General features: G+C 41.6%; 2 protein-coding genes across 3 annotated transcripts in view; one reads left to right on the top strand and one right to left on the bottom strand.

The window, feature by feature from the left end:
- ampd3b (adenosine monophosphate deaminase 3b) overlaps positions 1-7,829 on the top strand; it is a 30,476-nt gene extending 22,647 nt beyond the window's left edge. For both annotated transcript variants that reach the window (XM_056417845.1, XM_056417846.1), the window contains 11 exons: positions 202-421; positions 546-675; positions 891-1,085; positions 1,963-2,094; positions 3,040-3,203; positions 4,219-4,345; positions 4,550-4,713; positions 5,136-5,256; positions 5,372-5,545; positions 5,645-5,755; positions 7,268-7,829. In XM_056417845.1, coding sequence (XP_056273820.1) covers positions 202-421; positions 546-675; positions 891-1,085; positions 1,963-2,094; positions 3,040-3,203; positions 4,219-4,345; positions 4,550-4,713; positions 5,136-5,256; positions 5,372-5,545; positions 5,645-5,755; positions 7,268-7,444 — 1,715 coding nt within the window. In that variant the 3' untranslated portion in view covers positions 7,445-7,829. The remainder of the gene's footprint in view (positions 1-201; positions 422-545; positions 676-890; positions 1,086-1,962; positions 2,095-3,039; positions 3,204-4,218; positions 4,346-4,549; positions 4,714-5,135; positions 5,257-5,371; positions 5,546-5,644; positions 5,756-7,267) is intronic.
- A 2,953-nt stretch (positions 7,830-10,782) lies between these two features.
- rnf141 (ring finger protein 141) lies at positions 10,783-15,637 on the bottom strand. The gene is made up of 6 exons (XM_056417864.1): positions 15,586-15,637; positions 14,379-14,583; positions 13,626-13,734; positions 13,150-13,334; positions 12,838-12,945; positions 10,783-12,657 (listed from the first exon to the last, which is right to left on the bottom strand). The coding sequence occupies exons 2-6, from the start codon at positions 14,513-14,515 to the stop codon at positions 12,507-12,509; spliced, it is 690 nt and encodes a 229-aa protein (XP_056273839.1). The 5' UTR covers positions 14,516-14,583; positions 15,586-15,637; the 3' UTR covers positions 10,783-12,506.
- Positions 15,638-16,882: the final 1,245 nt, after the last annotated feature.

Genomic DNA, 16,882 nt, shown 5'->3' with positions numbered 1-16,882 from the left:
CGTATTGCTGACCTCCATCGTAACGCCAAGAAATGAATCAGAAATACTGTCTCACTGATTATATTTGGCATTAAAGTGCTGTTTACGGAGCGCGTGTCACAAACTGATACATATACATATATGAATAATACCTCCTATTGTAAAGCCGCCTCTGTCGTTTAAATTCCTAATTATTTGTACATTCGCTCCCGTCATCGGTAGACATCTGCCCCTCCCCCCGCGGAGGGGAGGACCCGTACTCCACGGAGGGGATTCCCGAGGACCTGAACTACGAGCTGCAGATGAAGGACGGCATCGTGAACGTTTACGACGACGCCGAGGCCCTGGAGCGCCAGCGGCCCCACAACCTGCCGTACCCCGACCTCGAGACCTTCGCCATAGACCTGAGCCACGTGCTCGCCATGATAGCCGACGGCCCCACGTGAGTACACAGACATTTAAAAGATATAGATAATCTCAGCAAAAGGATAAATGGACATTTTTGTAGTCATATTTCACTAAAAAGGGGGCGTAAAGATTACTGACGCGTCTTACACGCCTCACAGGAAAACCTACTGCCACAGACGCTTGAACTTCTTGGCCTCTAAATTCTACCTGCACGAAATGATGAATGAAATGGCGGAGCTGAAAGAGCTGAAATGCGTCCCGCACAGAGACTTCTACAACGTCAGGAAGGTCGGTCGGTATTTTTTTTTGCATCTATATAAAAAAAAGGAAAAAAGAAAGATGGATTAAAATGTATCTGGCTGACGATGTTTTTTCGCCTGAGCTTTTATTCTGAAGGGCCGTTTCCCCGCAGCAGAAGCCGTATCGAACTCCAGCGCCCTTCGTCTAAATAATTCTAGAGTTCACGGACCGCGCGCGTCGTCTGCTTCGCTCTCCCGACGCAGGTGGACACGCACATCCACGCCGCCGCCTGCATGAACCAGAAGCACCTGCTGAAGTTCATCAAGACCACGTACCAGACGCAGGCCGACCGCGTGGTCCTGGAGAAGGGCGGCCAGAAGTTCACGCTCAAGGAAGTCTTCGACAACCTCAGCATGGACCCCTACGACCTCACCGTGGACTCTCTGGACGTGCACGCTGTAAGAAAAACTAAAACGGTCAAATCGGTTCCGGTCACATTCCTGCCACGCGTCGTACGTCCGGTTTCGCCTCGTGTAACTCATCTTAAAAAAGAAGAAAAACGTCCTCGCGGGCAAACAGATCCGTTTGGATTTGTCGCATTTTAGATAACAGAAGTTTTCATGCTCTCGCTCCCTAACTTTCTCCCGCTCTCTCCCTGTCTCTCCTTTCTTTCACTCCTCTCTCTCCCTCCCTCTCTCATTCTTTCTTTCACTCCTCTCTCCCTCCCTTTCTCTCATTCTTTCTTTCACTCCTTCTCATCTCTCTCCCTCCCTCTCTCGCTCCCTCTCTCATTCTTTCTTTCACTCCTTCTCATCTCTCTCCCTCCCTCTCTCTCTCGCTCCCTCTCTCTCATTCTTTCTTTCACTCCTTCTCCTCTCTCCCTCCCTCTCTCTCTCTCTCTCTCCCTCTCCTCTCTCTCATTCTTTCTTTCACTCCTTCTCCTCTATCTCCCTGTCGCTCTGTCTTTCTTTCACTCCTCTCTCTCTCCCCGTCTCTCCCTCTCACTCCTATCTTTCTCCCGCTCTCCCTCTCACTCCTTTTTTCTTTCACTCCTTATCCTCTCTCCCTCCCTCTCCCTCTCTCCATCTCACTCCTTCTTTCTTTCACTCCTTCCTCTCTCTCACTCCTTCTTTCTTTCACTCCTTCCTCTCTCTCTCTTGCTCCCTGCCTCTCTCGCTCCCTAACTTTCTCCCGCTCTCTCTCGCTCCCTCTCCCTCCTTCTCCTCTCTCTCTCTCCCTGTCTCTCTCTCCTTCTTTCTTTCACTTATTCTCCTCTCTCTCCCTGTCTCTCCCTCTGTCTTTATTTTATTTCACCTCTCTCTCTCTCTCTCTCAGGGAAGACAAACGTTTCACCGCTTTGACAAGTTCAACTCCAAGTACAACCCGGTGGGGGCGAGCGAGCTGCGGGAGATCTACCTGAAGTCAGACAACTACATCGAAGGGGACTACTTTGCTCGTCTCATCAAGGTGCGGTAGGAATATGAATGTGTGAATATGAATGTGTGAATGTGTGAATATGAATGTGTGAATATGAATGTGTGAATGTGTGAATATGAATGTGTGAATATGAATGTGTGAATATGAATGTGAATGTATGAATATGAATGTATGAATACGAATGTGTGAATATGAATGTAAATGTATGAATATGAATGTGTGAATATGAATGTATGAATATGAATGTATGAATATATGAATTTATGCACCAATATCACTTTTAAGTGTTTTTATGCATCTCTTTAGATTTCTCCTCAGGACGAAGCTCAACAAAGTCCTTGAGTCATGAAATGATAATGAGAGTCAGAGATATTGAAGGAGTCCAGCCTTTAAAAAGAGTAACGGAAGACATTTTGACATGAGCAGCAACACCAGGCGGTTAATGAACTACATTCATGATGGCTGGGTTTCATTTAGCTGCTTCAGTTTCAGGTTTCAGGGTATTTTGCTGACAAAGGCTCAATAGAATACTTATTTTTACTTTCACAACAAATATCAAAAGATACTGTTCTTGTTGTACTAAGTTGAAGTCCAACCAAAATCAATTATTATTTAACTTTATTACATTTTTTTTTAAAGGTGGAGAATAAATATTTTAACTTGATCAGAGCACAAAAAACAACAAATTCCTCAAGATATTATCAATAGTGCATAATAAATCTTCATCTTCATCAGTGTATTTTTATTATTGAACCATCTGTAATAATTGCTCTGGTTGTTAACGCCTTTCTCCCGCTGGTCGTGTCCAACTGAAACGACACCAGAGTACATGAAGTCTATTTAGCTCTACTGGAACCACGCAAGTCATAGAACTATCTCGCCATCTGTCGCGAAAACTATCAGCGAACAAATCGCTTCCGCTTCCTCGACGGTGAACATCGCCGACGTCCTGTGGTTTGTCGCGTCTGGTTTCAGGAAGTGGCCAAAGACCTGGAGGAGAGCAAGTACCAGCACGCCGAGCCCCGGCTGTCCATCTACGGCCGCTCCGCCAGCGAGTGGGAGAGCCTGGCGACCTGGTTCATCCAGCACAAGATCCACTCGCCCAACATGAGATGGATGATCCAAGTCCCCAGGATCTAGTGCGTGCTCAGGGAAAGCAACCGGACAGTAAAAACCACCATGGCGGGGCCCGGGGACATTTACATGTGACAATAAGACAAACCTTCAAATTTACTCACATATTTTACCCTCGGGGTCAATTTGACCCCAACAATTATAACCTCCAGAAAATTATTAGAATTAATATTGTTTCCCAAGTTTAAGTGTCAGGTAGTTTGTTTGTTTGTTGACAACTAAATAGCCCTTTAAATAAATAAAAAGGTTTATATTTCTTATATGTTTTACACAGTGAAAAACAGCCTCGGGTCAAATTTACAAGTTGTGTACAGGACATTGAAAACATATCATGTAAATTTTATGTTTTCCCAGTTGTCCCCAATAAATTAGAAAAAGTCATGAAATATGAAGCAAATGATGAAAAATGATGTCAATAATTTTTTTAGAGACGTTAAACATCGAATGGGGTCAAATTGACCCCAAAGGTAACAGGAGGGTTAAGGTTCCTCAGCTTCACAGCTGTTATATTATTTCCTCTTTATTTATAATTTACTGAATTTTTATTAGTTATAAAATAATAAATCGTGCACCCGAAAATAGAAGAAAAAAAAACAGGAATTATAAGTCAGGTGGCGACGAATTGATAAAAACTTAAACAGGAATTAAAATGCCAGAATATAATGTATTAGTATATAAACAGAGGATTTAATTGGGTAAATCAGCAAAATTGTAACTGATACTCGGTCCAGATATTTGAGTCAGTACCAGTATGATTCTGTTATCGGTTCCACCAGAATTAGCATTTTGGATTCAATACAAAGATGCGTGTCCAATTTTGAATTTTCTGAATCATAGATTTAGAAATCCTGAGCAGATAAATTGTGACGTCAGAGTTGCAAAACATTTGGCTCTGAACTCGTAAAATGAACTCAATTCCCAATCAGGTTAGGAACCATTATAATTGTCCGGAAATGCTAAAAATCTGTTTTTGTACGAGAGGATGAGTTAATAATTATTAATTCTTTGTTTGCCTTGCAGTGACATTTTCAAGGCAAAGAACATCATACCAAACTACGCCAAGATGCTGGAGAATGTTTTCCTCCCGCTCTTCGAGGCCACGGTTAATCCCCAAAAGCACAAAGCAACTCATATTTTCTTAAAATACGTAAGTATTTCGATGACGGGTGGAATCCGTCGAGTAGCAGCCGATATCTGTCGATTCCCAGATTTCTAGTGACACTTTACCGGCCGCTCATTAGAGATCGCCATTATTATTTTGGGGCTGGCGAGTGAAGCAGATCCAGCAGCTCGCGATCATCAAAACGTGCACGATGGCGCAATATTCTTTATTGACGCCGTCGTCCTGCAGGTGACGGGATTCGACAGCGTGGACGACGAGTCCAAACACAGCGACCACATGTTCTCCTACAAAAGCCCCAAGCCTGAGGCGTGGACCACGGACGACAACCCGCCCTACACCTACTACCTGTTCTACATGTACGCCAACATCATGGTGCTCAACAACCTGCGCAAGTACGTCCTGCCTGATTGCGCAACAACGCCCGATCGGCATTTTTACCTTCGCATTGAAAATGCGGAAGGTTATGTTTTGATCGCTGTGTATTTATTTATTTATTTGTATGCGTGTTATTCACATAACAAAAAAAGTATTAAACCGAACCGCATGAAATTTGGTGGGATGATTGGTTATTATCCAGGGACCATTTGATTAGATTTTGGGATCGATCGGGTCAAAGGTCAAGGTCACGAAAAGGTCAAAATCTTCTTTTTATCCAATTGGCATGCAACTAATGCCAAAATGTTCCCCAATCTTGTGATATGCGAAGGTATGCGCTCTACCGAGTGCCCGTTCTAGTTGTTGTTGTTGCATCCGTAATAAAGCCAGGATGTAAACACGAGAAAATGTTATACGCTGTATGTCCATTCCTCCTCAGGGAGCGAGGAATGAACACCTTCCAGTTCCGTCCCCACTGCGGCGAGGCCGGGTCCATCACCCACCTGGTCTCCGCCTTCCTCACGGCGGACAACATCTCCCATGGACTCAACCTCAAGAAGGTGCCGACCTGAATTCACACGGGGGTTTGATGCCCAAAATATAGCACAAGAGCGTTGGCGAAATCTCCGCAGTAACTCCAAGTAGCATAACTCGCATTGCTCCCCCCCCCCCCAGAGTCCAGTGCTGCAGTACCTGTACTACCTGGCCCAGGTCCCGATCGCCATGTCCCCGCTGAGCAACAACAGCCTGTTCCTGGAGTACTCCAAGAACCCGCTACGAGAGTTCCTGCAGAAAGGCCTGCGTGTGTCGCTGTCCACCGACGACCCCATGCAGTTCCACTACACCAAGGTCAGAACCACCAGGACCAGAGTGGACCGCGTGGCTCACAATCAGGCTCACTTTGAATCAGCCATACATATCAAAATGTTTTCCTTGTAACCCTTCCAGGAGGCGCTGATGGAGGAGTACGCCATCGCAGCCCAGCTGTGGAAGCTGAGCACCTGTGATCTGTGCGAGATAGCCAGAAACAGTGTGTTGCAGAGCGGATTCTCGCATCAGGTAAAGTCACATTTTGTCCTTTTCAGTTTCCATACTGGCTGTAAAGACTGTTGCCCTCCTGACTACATATTTTCCGATCACCCTCCTGCTTATTTACATCATAGTTTACAGGCGGATAAGACAAGATTCATGACAATTTGCCAATTATTTGCTAGCAAAAGAGTCTAATTCACTTCCTCTTTTGAACAATCCCCGCCTCAGTTATCCAAAAAGGTCCATAAAAGTCTTGTAGACGTAATAAAACTGCCTTGCTACTGTGTCCTAATACAGAAGAACATCATTCAGTGCAAGATAAATTACGATATTCCATGATTAAATCCTTTATAAACGCTAAACAGGAAGTTGAACTGTTTGTTCACAAATAGAAGAGGTACTGAATTAATCTCACGTTGAGGATATCTATCAGTGGCGGCTCGTCCATAGGGGGCGCTAGTGCGCCGCCCCTCTTAAAATTTGGAGATGAAAAAAAAAGAAGAAAAAAACATTATATGCCAAATCATTTAAATAGTAAATATACCGTGTTGACGCGCTAAATGTGTGTGGGAGACCGTAAGCCCCTGTCAACAACCACTTAAGTTAATGTGAAAAAATATAATATATCGCCATTATCACGGAGAGAAGCCCCTCCCCTTTTTCGAGGCGCTGGTCTAACGTGTGTGTACGGCATCGATACAACATTTCAGTCGTTTTGGCAATGACCGGCTTCACATTGGCGGATGAAACCGGGAATCTTGGGGCGCACAAATGTGCGCACGCGATTGGATTATTCGGCAGATCAGAGACCCGTATGTTCCCTCAGGCCACAGACAGTGTTGCCAGGTCCGCGGTTTTCCTGCGGAATCGGGCCACTTTTGAAGTGTTGCGCGGGTTGAATTTTTTGTCCTTGGTTCGGGTAGACCTATTTTGCATGCAAATTACATGAATATCTTTAAATAAAAATCCATATTTTAAATGAAATAATTTATTCATACCCAAATCCTACCAAACTGACTCCAGATCAGCACGTACACATTTTATTTATGATAATATACTGTATCTAATTACACAAGGCCATTTTAGGACCTAGGTGAAATAACTTGAGGAAAACTGCTTTTAGTGCTGGCAAACTAAACATATGTTGTTACTTTGTAGATATTACAATACATTTGGCAATGATAACAATGCTGTTGGACTTTAAAAGCAGTGTATATGGTTTGGCACGGGCATATTTTTGTTTGTTTGCCAACTTGAAAGAGAGGCGGGCTAAATTTCTTTACAAGTAGTGGGGCCAATGTACAATGTGATGCATCTCTTTCTGAATCCAATGTTTCGTTTGTTTCGTTGTTGTGGACAGTGTTGAGCACTGTGTTCTTGAAATAAAGCTTTGTTACAATATTCTACTCAAAACCTCTTTTCTTCTCATTGTGGAGTGCTATTTAAACCGCGCCGCCCAACTGCGCCCCCCCCAAAAAAAAATTCACCAGCCGCCTCTGATATCTATATATATATTTTTTTTACCTTTTCACCCTACAGGAGAAGAAACACTTCATTGGTTCAAACTACCTGCAAGACGGACCGCGGGGCAACGACATCCGGCGGACGAACGTGGCCCAGATCCGCGTGGCCTACCGCCACGAGACGTTGTGCAACGAGCTCAGCTTCCTGGTGGACGCCGTGAAGACGGACGTTGACGCCAGCATACCAGAGTGAACGATGCCTGAAGATACCTTCGGGGATTAAGAATCGGATGTGAGACAGCATTTATTATTATTTTTTTAACATATTCTTATGAAATTTTTGGACACTGATTTTACAAAAGGGGGCTCTTTCTATTTTATGTTAAGCTGTTGTGCACACGGCTGATTCAGAATAACACATTTATTCAGAAGCTGAAAGGATTTTTTATCTGAAAAATAGAATTTGGTGAATGTTTAAGGCCTTTATCTGGACTGTAGGTCCACAATGAAGTGTGATTGAGCTTTAGAAACAATTATATACTCGCAACTGTGGAAGACTACCTTGTAATTATATAGCCTTTTTTATGATTGTCATTTCTCATACATTTTGATATGTAAATAAAGGCTGCAAAATAGTCCATCGTGTTGTCTCGGCGTTTTATTTTTTTAAACGTGTGCATCTCCATAAGGTTACACATCAAATGAGACTCAAAAGCTAAAGAGTAAAATATCAGCTACAAACTTACTCTCCCCTTTGAACTATTATGATCAGAGTTCTGTTTAAAAAAATAATTGAATCTTAGTTGGTATTTTATTAAAAACTAAGTAAGGTAAATAGACAATCCTAATGTAGATGTTACTTTAGTCAGCAGAAATAAATATCATGAAAGTGTTTGTCATTACTTTCCAACAGTGAGTATTTTGTATCGTGCTGACTAATAATGACTGACTCATACAATAAATACACGTTATGGCCATTAGCCACATGTTAGTAATGTGTGAAGGACACTTGCAGGGCTCACAAGTGTCACGCATTGAGCGTGAGACTAACGCATTTCGGTCTTACGTCACGCACTCTCGCCACACATCGTATTTATCACGCTGAAAAAAACTCTCGGCTATTTGTTTTCATGTGCCGCAGCGCGCCAACATGAGCCGCGCTGCCCTCACCGTGGAGGAATCAAGCGCTCCCCTGGAGTTCTGCTGTGAGGAGCCGCTTATCAGCCAATCAAAAAGAAGAAATGGGCTACAGCAGCGGTCCCCAACCTTTTTTGAGCCACGGACCGGTTCCGTGTCAGAAATTATTTTTCACGGACCGGCAATATAAATGACGTAATAAATATGACGTCATACAATTATACGAAGGGCATAAAGTGCCAAAACTACAACTCATCATGACGCCGAATTAGTGTGAGCCGTGCGCTTGTTGACCTGCAACGAGCCGCTGATGGAGACGGCGACACAGACGTGTGTTTGGTCCGCTGCTCCGAACCGAGTTCTGGTCGCTGTCATTAGAACAGGCAGAGTTGTTGTGTGAATTGTCCCTTAAGGCCACCGTCATTTGCATCTCCAGCACATTTTTTTCTTGCTCGGACGGGCGGGTTTGTTTACAAATGGGTTGCAGGTCTATTCTTTTGCAGTCGGGTCTTTTGTGGTTGGAGTACCGCTCAAACTCTTTTAAAAGCCTCTTCCACCCGGTCAACGTCTGAAACATGTAGAATATTCCGCTGTTCACTCGCCCACACAGCAGCGACTTTATCGGCCAACTTGAAAACAGTTGTCATTTCCCTGAAGTGACAGAATTCATTGAGCAGGTTGAATATGTTTGAAGATTCTTTGTCAGTTGTCATTTCCCTGAAGTGACAGAATTCATTGAGCAGGTTGAATATGTTTTAAGATTCTTTGTCACTGTGCCGCCAGCAGAGGGTTCGGCGCGTGAGACTCGCCTGTCTTCAAAACTTGAGAGCCCTGCACTTAATAAATATAAATATTAAAGATAAATATATCCCCCACGGCCCAGAGAGAAGAAACTACTTAAAAAGCTACATACATGATTTCATTTAAATTCAGTATTGTTTATTGACCATCTCTCAGTTGTAGATAACATTCAAGATAGAAGTTAAATTCCTGTTGCAGTGCACGTGAAGAGATGTATAACATTCATAAATACATTTAAATGTTTAAACTCCAAGATAGTGAGCTAACATTAGTGTTGAGATATATTGGTGGTTAGTAAACATCTCTCAGGTGGGGCACGACCCAGCTAGCTAGCTAACGTGCTGGCTAGCTGAGTCACGTTAGCTAAGAAAAGGCAAACCGTGCCATGATGACGTCATCTGCCAGCCGCCATTAGTTTATTACCAATCACATATTTAATTTGATAGCATAGAAACTTACCGGCGAGGTGTGTGTGTGTGGGGGGGGGGGGCTTCTCCGCATGGCGTGTCTTCCTCCTGACGCCACTGACGTGGCACCGCTGATCAGAACCGATGACGCGACTTGGACTTAACGTTCCGGCGTCTTCAGAGTCACCGTGATGACGTCAGCAGAACCGATGACGCGCTTGGACTTAACGTTGCGGCATCCTCAGAGTCACCGTGATGACGTCAGCAGAACCGATGACGCGCTTGGACTTAACGTTGCGGCATCCTCAGAGTCACCGTGATGACGTCAGCAGAACCGATGACGCGCTTGGACTTAACGTTGCGGCATCCTCAGAGAGTCACCGTGATGACGTCAGCAGAACCGTTGGCCCACCTCCCGAGCCTCGCGGTCGAAGGCTGGAGGTTGGGATAATAAAACAAGTGTTTATATATATAGAATATTATATATATATATATATATATATTTGTTATCATCCGCTGGTTGGGATAATAAAAAAATACTGACGCAATACCGATGCATTATATATATATATATATATATATATATATATATATATATATAAACTGACACAATACCGATGTTCCATATATATTGTGTCAGTTGTATTTATATATATATATTATATATATATTATATTCAATTCAGTTTATTTGTATAGCCCATTTTATAAATTATATAATATATATATGTATATATTATATATTTAATACATGTACATATATATATATATATATAAACTGACACAATACTGATGTTCCATATATATTGTGTCAGTTTTATTTATATATATATATATATATTATATTCAATTCAGTTTAGTTGTATAGCCCATTTTATAAATTATATAATATATATATATATATATATATATATAAACTGACACAAAACAATACTGATGTTGCACTGGAATGCACTGGATTAATACAACATAATTTATATTGTTTTTTTATTAGCTTTTCTTCTTTTTTTTTACACATTTTATAGGAATGTTCTTTTTTAAAGTCCAATAGCTTCCATGCAATGAGTGACTCTAAATCAATACAAAACATATTACAATGGAAACATGACATATGAAATGAGGATATCAAAATGAACATATCTAGTATAACATTTTCTGTGAATGTATTTTTTAAAAATGTATTAGATGAATAAAAGGCAAATAAATTCAATCAGAAATCCTTCTTTCAATCCAACGTAACAAAGTCATAAAGTGCAAAAAGTGAGCATCTCTTTATTAAGGATAATACAGTAGGAATTAAAATAGAATACACCTCCTTCCATTGAGCACATTCACATACAATGCATGTCTGTATAGGATGAAATGCTTTACAGTAATCTAGTATGGAAGTTGAGCATTACATCATTCTTACAGCTTTATTTATACACTTTGAACATTGGACCACGCGGTGATGAAGAATGACGAACGTCTGCTGCTTATTGTTCACATTAGTGTCAGATCATATTCTCACCCCAGAGATCAAATCATCCGAGACAGTGACGTTTCAAAGTGCTTATATTTCACATGTTTATGATCTGTTAAATGAAGAGAACTCACATATATATACACATATATATTTAATTTGACATATTTGAGGTTATCGTCTCCTAATTGGGAAAAATCTGTTAAATTAAGATAAATATCGTGAAATGTGAACACAACTAAATGACGAAATCGCGTTCCAAATTTTCACAACTATAACTATATTTAAATTTAAGTAAAATATAAATGCATCATTATTTTAATGCACATTTTCTAAAACACAGTTCTCTTAACTAAAAAGACTTATGTAAGAGTTAGAGTTATGTAAACTACAGGAGCTCTCCAGCAACCAGATTAAAATAACATGGCAGATATATATATTATTATTTTATAAAATATATATCTATTATAAATATATATATATTTCATGATATATTATTATTTTATAAAATATATATATATCATATAGAATAAATTATATATATAAAATATATGTATATATAGAAAAAATAATTTTTTTTAAATAGTGGTAATTATCAAAAAAGACACCACAGCAAGCGGAGTAATTTAAAATCATATAAAACTATTTAGTTCTGTGCACACTAAAGACCAGAATCAGCCTCCATGTCAGTTCCTGAACTGTGAATATAAACACGCTGATGTTCAGCTGACCACAGGACGGCTTCACGCCTGGGAAATAAAGTTGTTTTTACAGTCTGGGAGCAGATTTGTAAATATTCGACATTTTAGGGGAACAGATTCACTTCCTGACGGAGAGACGATGGATGCAACGATCTTCTCACCCGACGATCCCAAAGAAAGTGAATCAGCACATTACTCAAAACAAATGAACTATTTATTGTTATTTCTCGACTATGAATATCCGAGTCAAACCTCCCGACCCTCTGAAGACGAGGGCTGACATTAAAATCGTAAAGTGCCTTATTCCCAACACACAAGTCCTCCTCACTCATGGGGGGTTCAGATGAAACCCAAAATCACTGAACTTTTTTGGTAAAATCTGTGTGTTAAATGAATAGATTATGATTTATTATAACATTCTACAAGTACAGACAACGTATCATCACACACACACATTTCCCATAAAGCACCACATCTACAACACCTGGGTTTACCAAGAGATTTGTTTTTCAAGGGACTTAAAAAGAGACAAAAGGTTTAATTTTTCGCTAAGAACAAAAAGGGAGGAGGAAACCCCGCTGGTCTGCTTCTGCAGCGTCAGCGGTTTTCTTTTTTTGGTGTGTGAGAAAGTGGAATTTTTTGTGTTGCGTCAGGTCGAGTCTATTTGGTGCCGTTTCGCCTCCTCTGGGTCACACACCGGGCTGGTAAGGCCTGTGTGTGTGTGTGTGTGGTAAGGCCTGTGTGTGTGTGTGTGTGTGTGTGTTAAGGCCTGTGTGTGTGTGTTTTAAGGCCTGTGTGTGTGTGTGTGTTAAGGCCTGTGTGGGTGCCCCGCCTCGTCTGCCAGGTTGAGGATGTAGCCGGCGATGTCGCCCTCCGTGGGGAAGTCGGACATGACCCACGACTCGTTGGCAGCGGTCACCTGCAGGCGACATATGGGGCAGTTACGGCTCTGCCCGCTCCTAAAGGGAGAGAGACGGGGGGGGAGAGAGAGAGAGAGAGTATTCGTTATCTTTCGTTCATATCGTGGGACTTCATTAATTCAAGCATCGGCATCATCGTCGTCTTGGTCTTCGTGGTCTTGGTCTTCGTGGTCTTCGTTGTGGTGGTCTTCGTCGTGGTGGTCTTCGTCGTGGTCTCACCATTTGTCGATGCACTTCTGGCAGAAGCTGTGAGCGCAGGGCAGGATGAGGTCAGCCTTCCCGTCCATGCAGATGCAGCACTCCTCTTCGTCGGTCAGCTGCTTCACTCTGCACACGAGGGGGAGGGGGGGGGGGAAGCACTTTGGATAGAATGAATGCAGCCTTTTCAATTTTAAATAGAGAGAGAGAGAGAGAGAGAGCTGTTTTCCTTTTTATGCAATATGGTAAAAAGAAACCAACAATCTTCATTAGTCTTTGACTGTTTGAGTGACCACAGTGCACACACACACACACACACACACACACACACACCTGCCCATCCACATGCTGGCCTGGCAGGAGTCGGTGGCGGGCAGCTGGCCGCCGGACGAGCCCTCGGTGGCGCCCTCTGCCGACAGCACCTCGGCGGCCTGGCTGGTGATGTCGCGGTACAGCTGGGTGAACTGGTACAGGTTCATGATGCGAGACGCCTCCATGGCGCCGACCTCCTTGTTGATCTGGGGGGAGGAGGCAGAGGTAATCACACACACACACACACACACACACACACACACACACACTGGGGCAGTATTCTGCGTGTTTATCCTGTCCTTTTTTATTGCCTGAAGGACTTTGGTTAGCGACTTTCTTTTATCGGTGTAACAGTTCTGAGGCTACAATAAAAAACTTGTTATGATACAAATTCAAGTCACGCTACAGGAAACCAACATGTCACTGGAACTGGAGAAGAAAAGGTCAGCGGTCCTGATGCTGATGTTGGCTCGTGGTGTGTGTGTGTGTGGTCTCACCTTGGTGCAGAGGACTCGGACAGCCACCTTCCACAAGGCCGTGGCGTCGGACCCCGGCTGCACCTCAAACAGGAGGTGCTTCTGCTGCCCGGCAGCGAGCTTGGCCGTCCTGAGAGATCCAGAGGAGAACGAAAGTTTTTTTGGGGGGAGTTTTTCCTGATCCGATGTGAGGTCAAAGGTCAGGGATGTCTATGTGTACATATTGTAAAGCACTCTGAAGCAAATTGAATTTGTGAGAATGGGCGAGACAGAATAAACTGAATTGAATTGAACAGGTCGTTAGTGCGTCACGTCGCTCTGCTGTGAACTCGGCTTTCCAGAGACGAGACAAATCCATCTCAATGTGGATCGGTTCAGATCCTCACCGGCAGATGAATACCGGACGTGATGGTTTACCGCATAACCATTTCCACGAAGCTGTAGACATTGTTGTTTGACTTTGACTGACTGGAATAACTCACTTTAACCGTGCCTCTCGGTTACGACCTCCGACAGCTCGGATGCTGACATTAAATGAGCAGAAGCAAAGCGTTACGGCCGAGGAGCGAGAACCTGGAGGCCGGGATAGACCCGAGGCTCGCTGCGAGGAGCGGAGCTCTCAGTCGGTGGAGTCCACCAACTAAACCAAAAAGATAATCACCTAAAAATCAAAAGTATTCATTGTGAAAAAAAACTCAAAGTCAACACGATTTGAAACAGTTTGGCTCCAAAGCAAACCTCTTCACCCCCCCCCACGGACCGACTGCGACTTACACGTCGTTGAGTTCGGACACCCTGGCCAGGAACTCCTCGTAGGTCAGGTAGCCGCTGTCACGCACCAGTCCGGCGTGTTTCACCAGCTTCTCAGGCAGACGGGTCAACACCGCCTGACCCGAGAGCTGCTGGCCCATCCTGGCGGCGGCGGCGCTTATGAACACGGCTCTGGCGGAACGCTGCGCCGCATTCAGCTCTGCACGGCCTGTTGGGGAAAGGTACGTGTAGTGAGGCCCTTTGAGGCAGATTTGAGATATTTGGCTATACAAGTTTTAAAAAAGGACTCGATTTGACTTTGTAGAGCGTTAAGATTTGGAGCCAAAGGGCCGAACACAGCGGCTGAAAACCAGCGGCAGACCAAAAGAAAACAAAGATATTTATGCGTATGAAGTCACACTAGTTCTGGATTCAGTTAATCAGAAACTAGTTTGAAAAGTCCGTTCACATTAAATTAAGCAAAAACATCAGTTTTATTGACTCCTTGCTGAACCGCCGATTATTTTCATAGATTTTATCGAATAATCTGCCGATTATCTTTTTCTAATTGAGCCAACTTGATCACAACCTCAGAGAACCGTCTTCAAACGCCAAAAACACATGCATCTTCCACTAATAGATCACAAAGAAACGCATTGATTTTTGACTTAATGATTCATCAATTCATCAGTTTTCTTCTTCTGTGATTGAATAATCAATTAAATCGACCAATATGTTCGGCTCTAAAGAAACTATAGAGCAACTCTGAAGACCCGCCGTCAACTCGGACAAACAAAACCAACAACTCCTGTCACGTGAGCTCGTTAAAGTCACGTTATGACGTCATGTAGCCTCTAAGCAACAGCTGACTTCATCTCAACTCGTCTCAGGCAGAAGCCGACTGCGATTTACGAAAATAAGATAATCAACCACGTATAATAATGTTTTTTTCCCCGAGGAGCTGCATCTCAACGTAATAAGCTGAATACAAAAAAAATGTAATATCGTCATGAACGGACGTTAAATATCTTTCGTGTCACTGTGGTTCAAAGTTAAAAACATTTAACTTTATAAATATCTCACCGACCTCAACTCAAACACGACTCGCTTTGCTAACACGCAGCGTCACTTTGCACGTAAATAACCACGAAATAAAGCCAATAAAGATGATGATAAATATAATATATTTGATCGTGCCATGAGAGGAGAACAGAATATGAAATGTTCTTACCAAAGACAACGTTTAAGGCGAGAGGAGAGGCAGTCCAAACTTCACTCTTTGCCGTCACAACACGGTCGCCGTTTGATGACGTCGTAGGGCTGCGTCTTCTTCTTTGGAGGTTAATGGCAGCTTTCGCATCCTTTATGTTGCACTACCGCCCCCTGCTGGTGGTACTCAATTCCTACATTGTCCAGTGGGACTTAAAAAAAATAAATCTCCGCTCAGTCCCCAAAAAACTACAAATTTGAGGATGAATACTACAATTTAGTTAAAATGTAAAGATATTTGTCGGTGATTTTGGTTCCTGATTAAAGATAGAATACTAAAACATAACATAACTATATAATTAATCTAATTTATTGTCCATCAATAATTATTTAATTTATTTATCTAATTTCAAATTACTTCATTATTATTATTATGAAATTATTTTTAATATTATTGTCTCACTAGCTTACTCACACCTATTCAATACTGTAAGACTACACCTGCACTATTTAATTATTTGTATTAAACGGTTATTACATTTTATTTATACTTTATAATAATAATAATACAAATAATAATAATAATAGTGAAATTACACCAATTAAAATGTGTCCCTTATTATTAATTTGCATTTTTATTTTTATTATTAGTATTATTGATACTGTTTTTAACTTAGTTTTGGGTAAATTAAACAGTTGTTGGTGCTATATTGATTCATTTTGGATCAATTTCAACCCAGAGATTTTCTGTTTAAGTTAAAACAAAAGTTTAATTAAATATTGAGAATGTAATACCCGCCATAAAATATAACAACCTGTCTCTCTTATCAGAGGGAAAATAATATGAATAAACATAAAACTGTATAAGTCAATAGGAAACATTATATTATGACAAACAAAAAAGTATTACTTATAAACTATTGTATATGATGATGATTAAACAAACTTATGATGTTATAATATATGATAACTATATAAAATATTTACAATGTGCGAGTAGTCAGTCGTCAATCACAATACTTATATTATTGGTATTAAAAAAAATTTGATTCTATTTTTTTCAGAATATTTATAACAGTTAATATGAAGTTTTGTTTTTACATTTTATTACATTTACACAAGTCATTTTTCCAGTTTCCCTGATCAATAAGGTGTTTATGTGTCAATCCTTGATTCCACCAGCAGGTGGCAGCAAAGGACTAAAAACAAAAGATATACCTTCTTATAAAAGTGGTCAGAATTAATTTGTTTTTAACAGAGAATACAAGTTTTTTAAACCATGTGAAGTCACATGACACATTACAATCTCTTTTTTTGGT

This window comes from Pseudoliparis swirei, chromosome 6 (assembly GCF_029220125.1).
Source record: "Pseudoliparis swirei isolate HS2019 ecotype Mariana Trench chromosome 6, NWPU_hadal_v1, whole genome shotgun sequence".
NCBI classification, from domain to species: Eukaryota; Metazoa; Chordata; class Actinopteri; order Perciformes; family Liparidae; genus Pseudoliparis; species Pseudoliparis swirei.
Note: the sequence above shows the minus strand (reverse complement) of the source record. Positions and strands in the feature narration are given on the sequence as shown.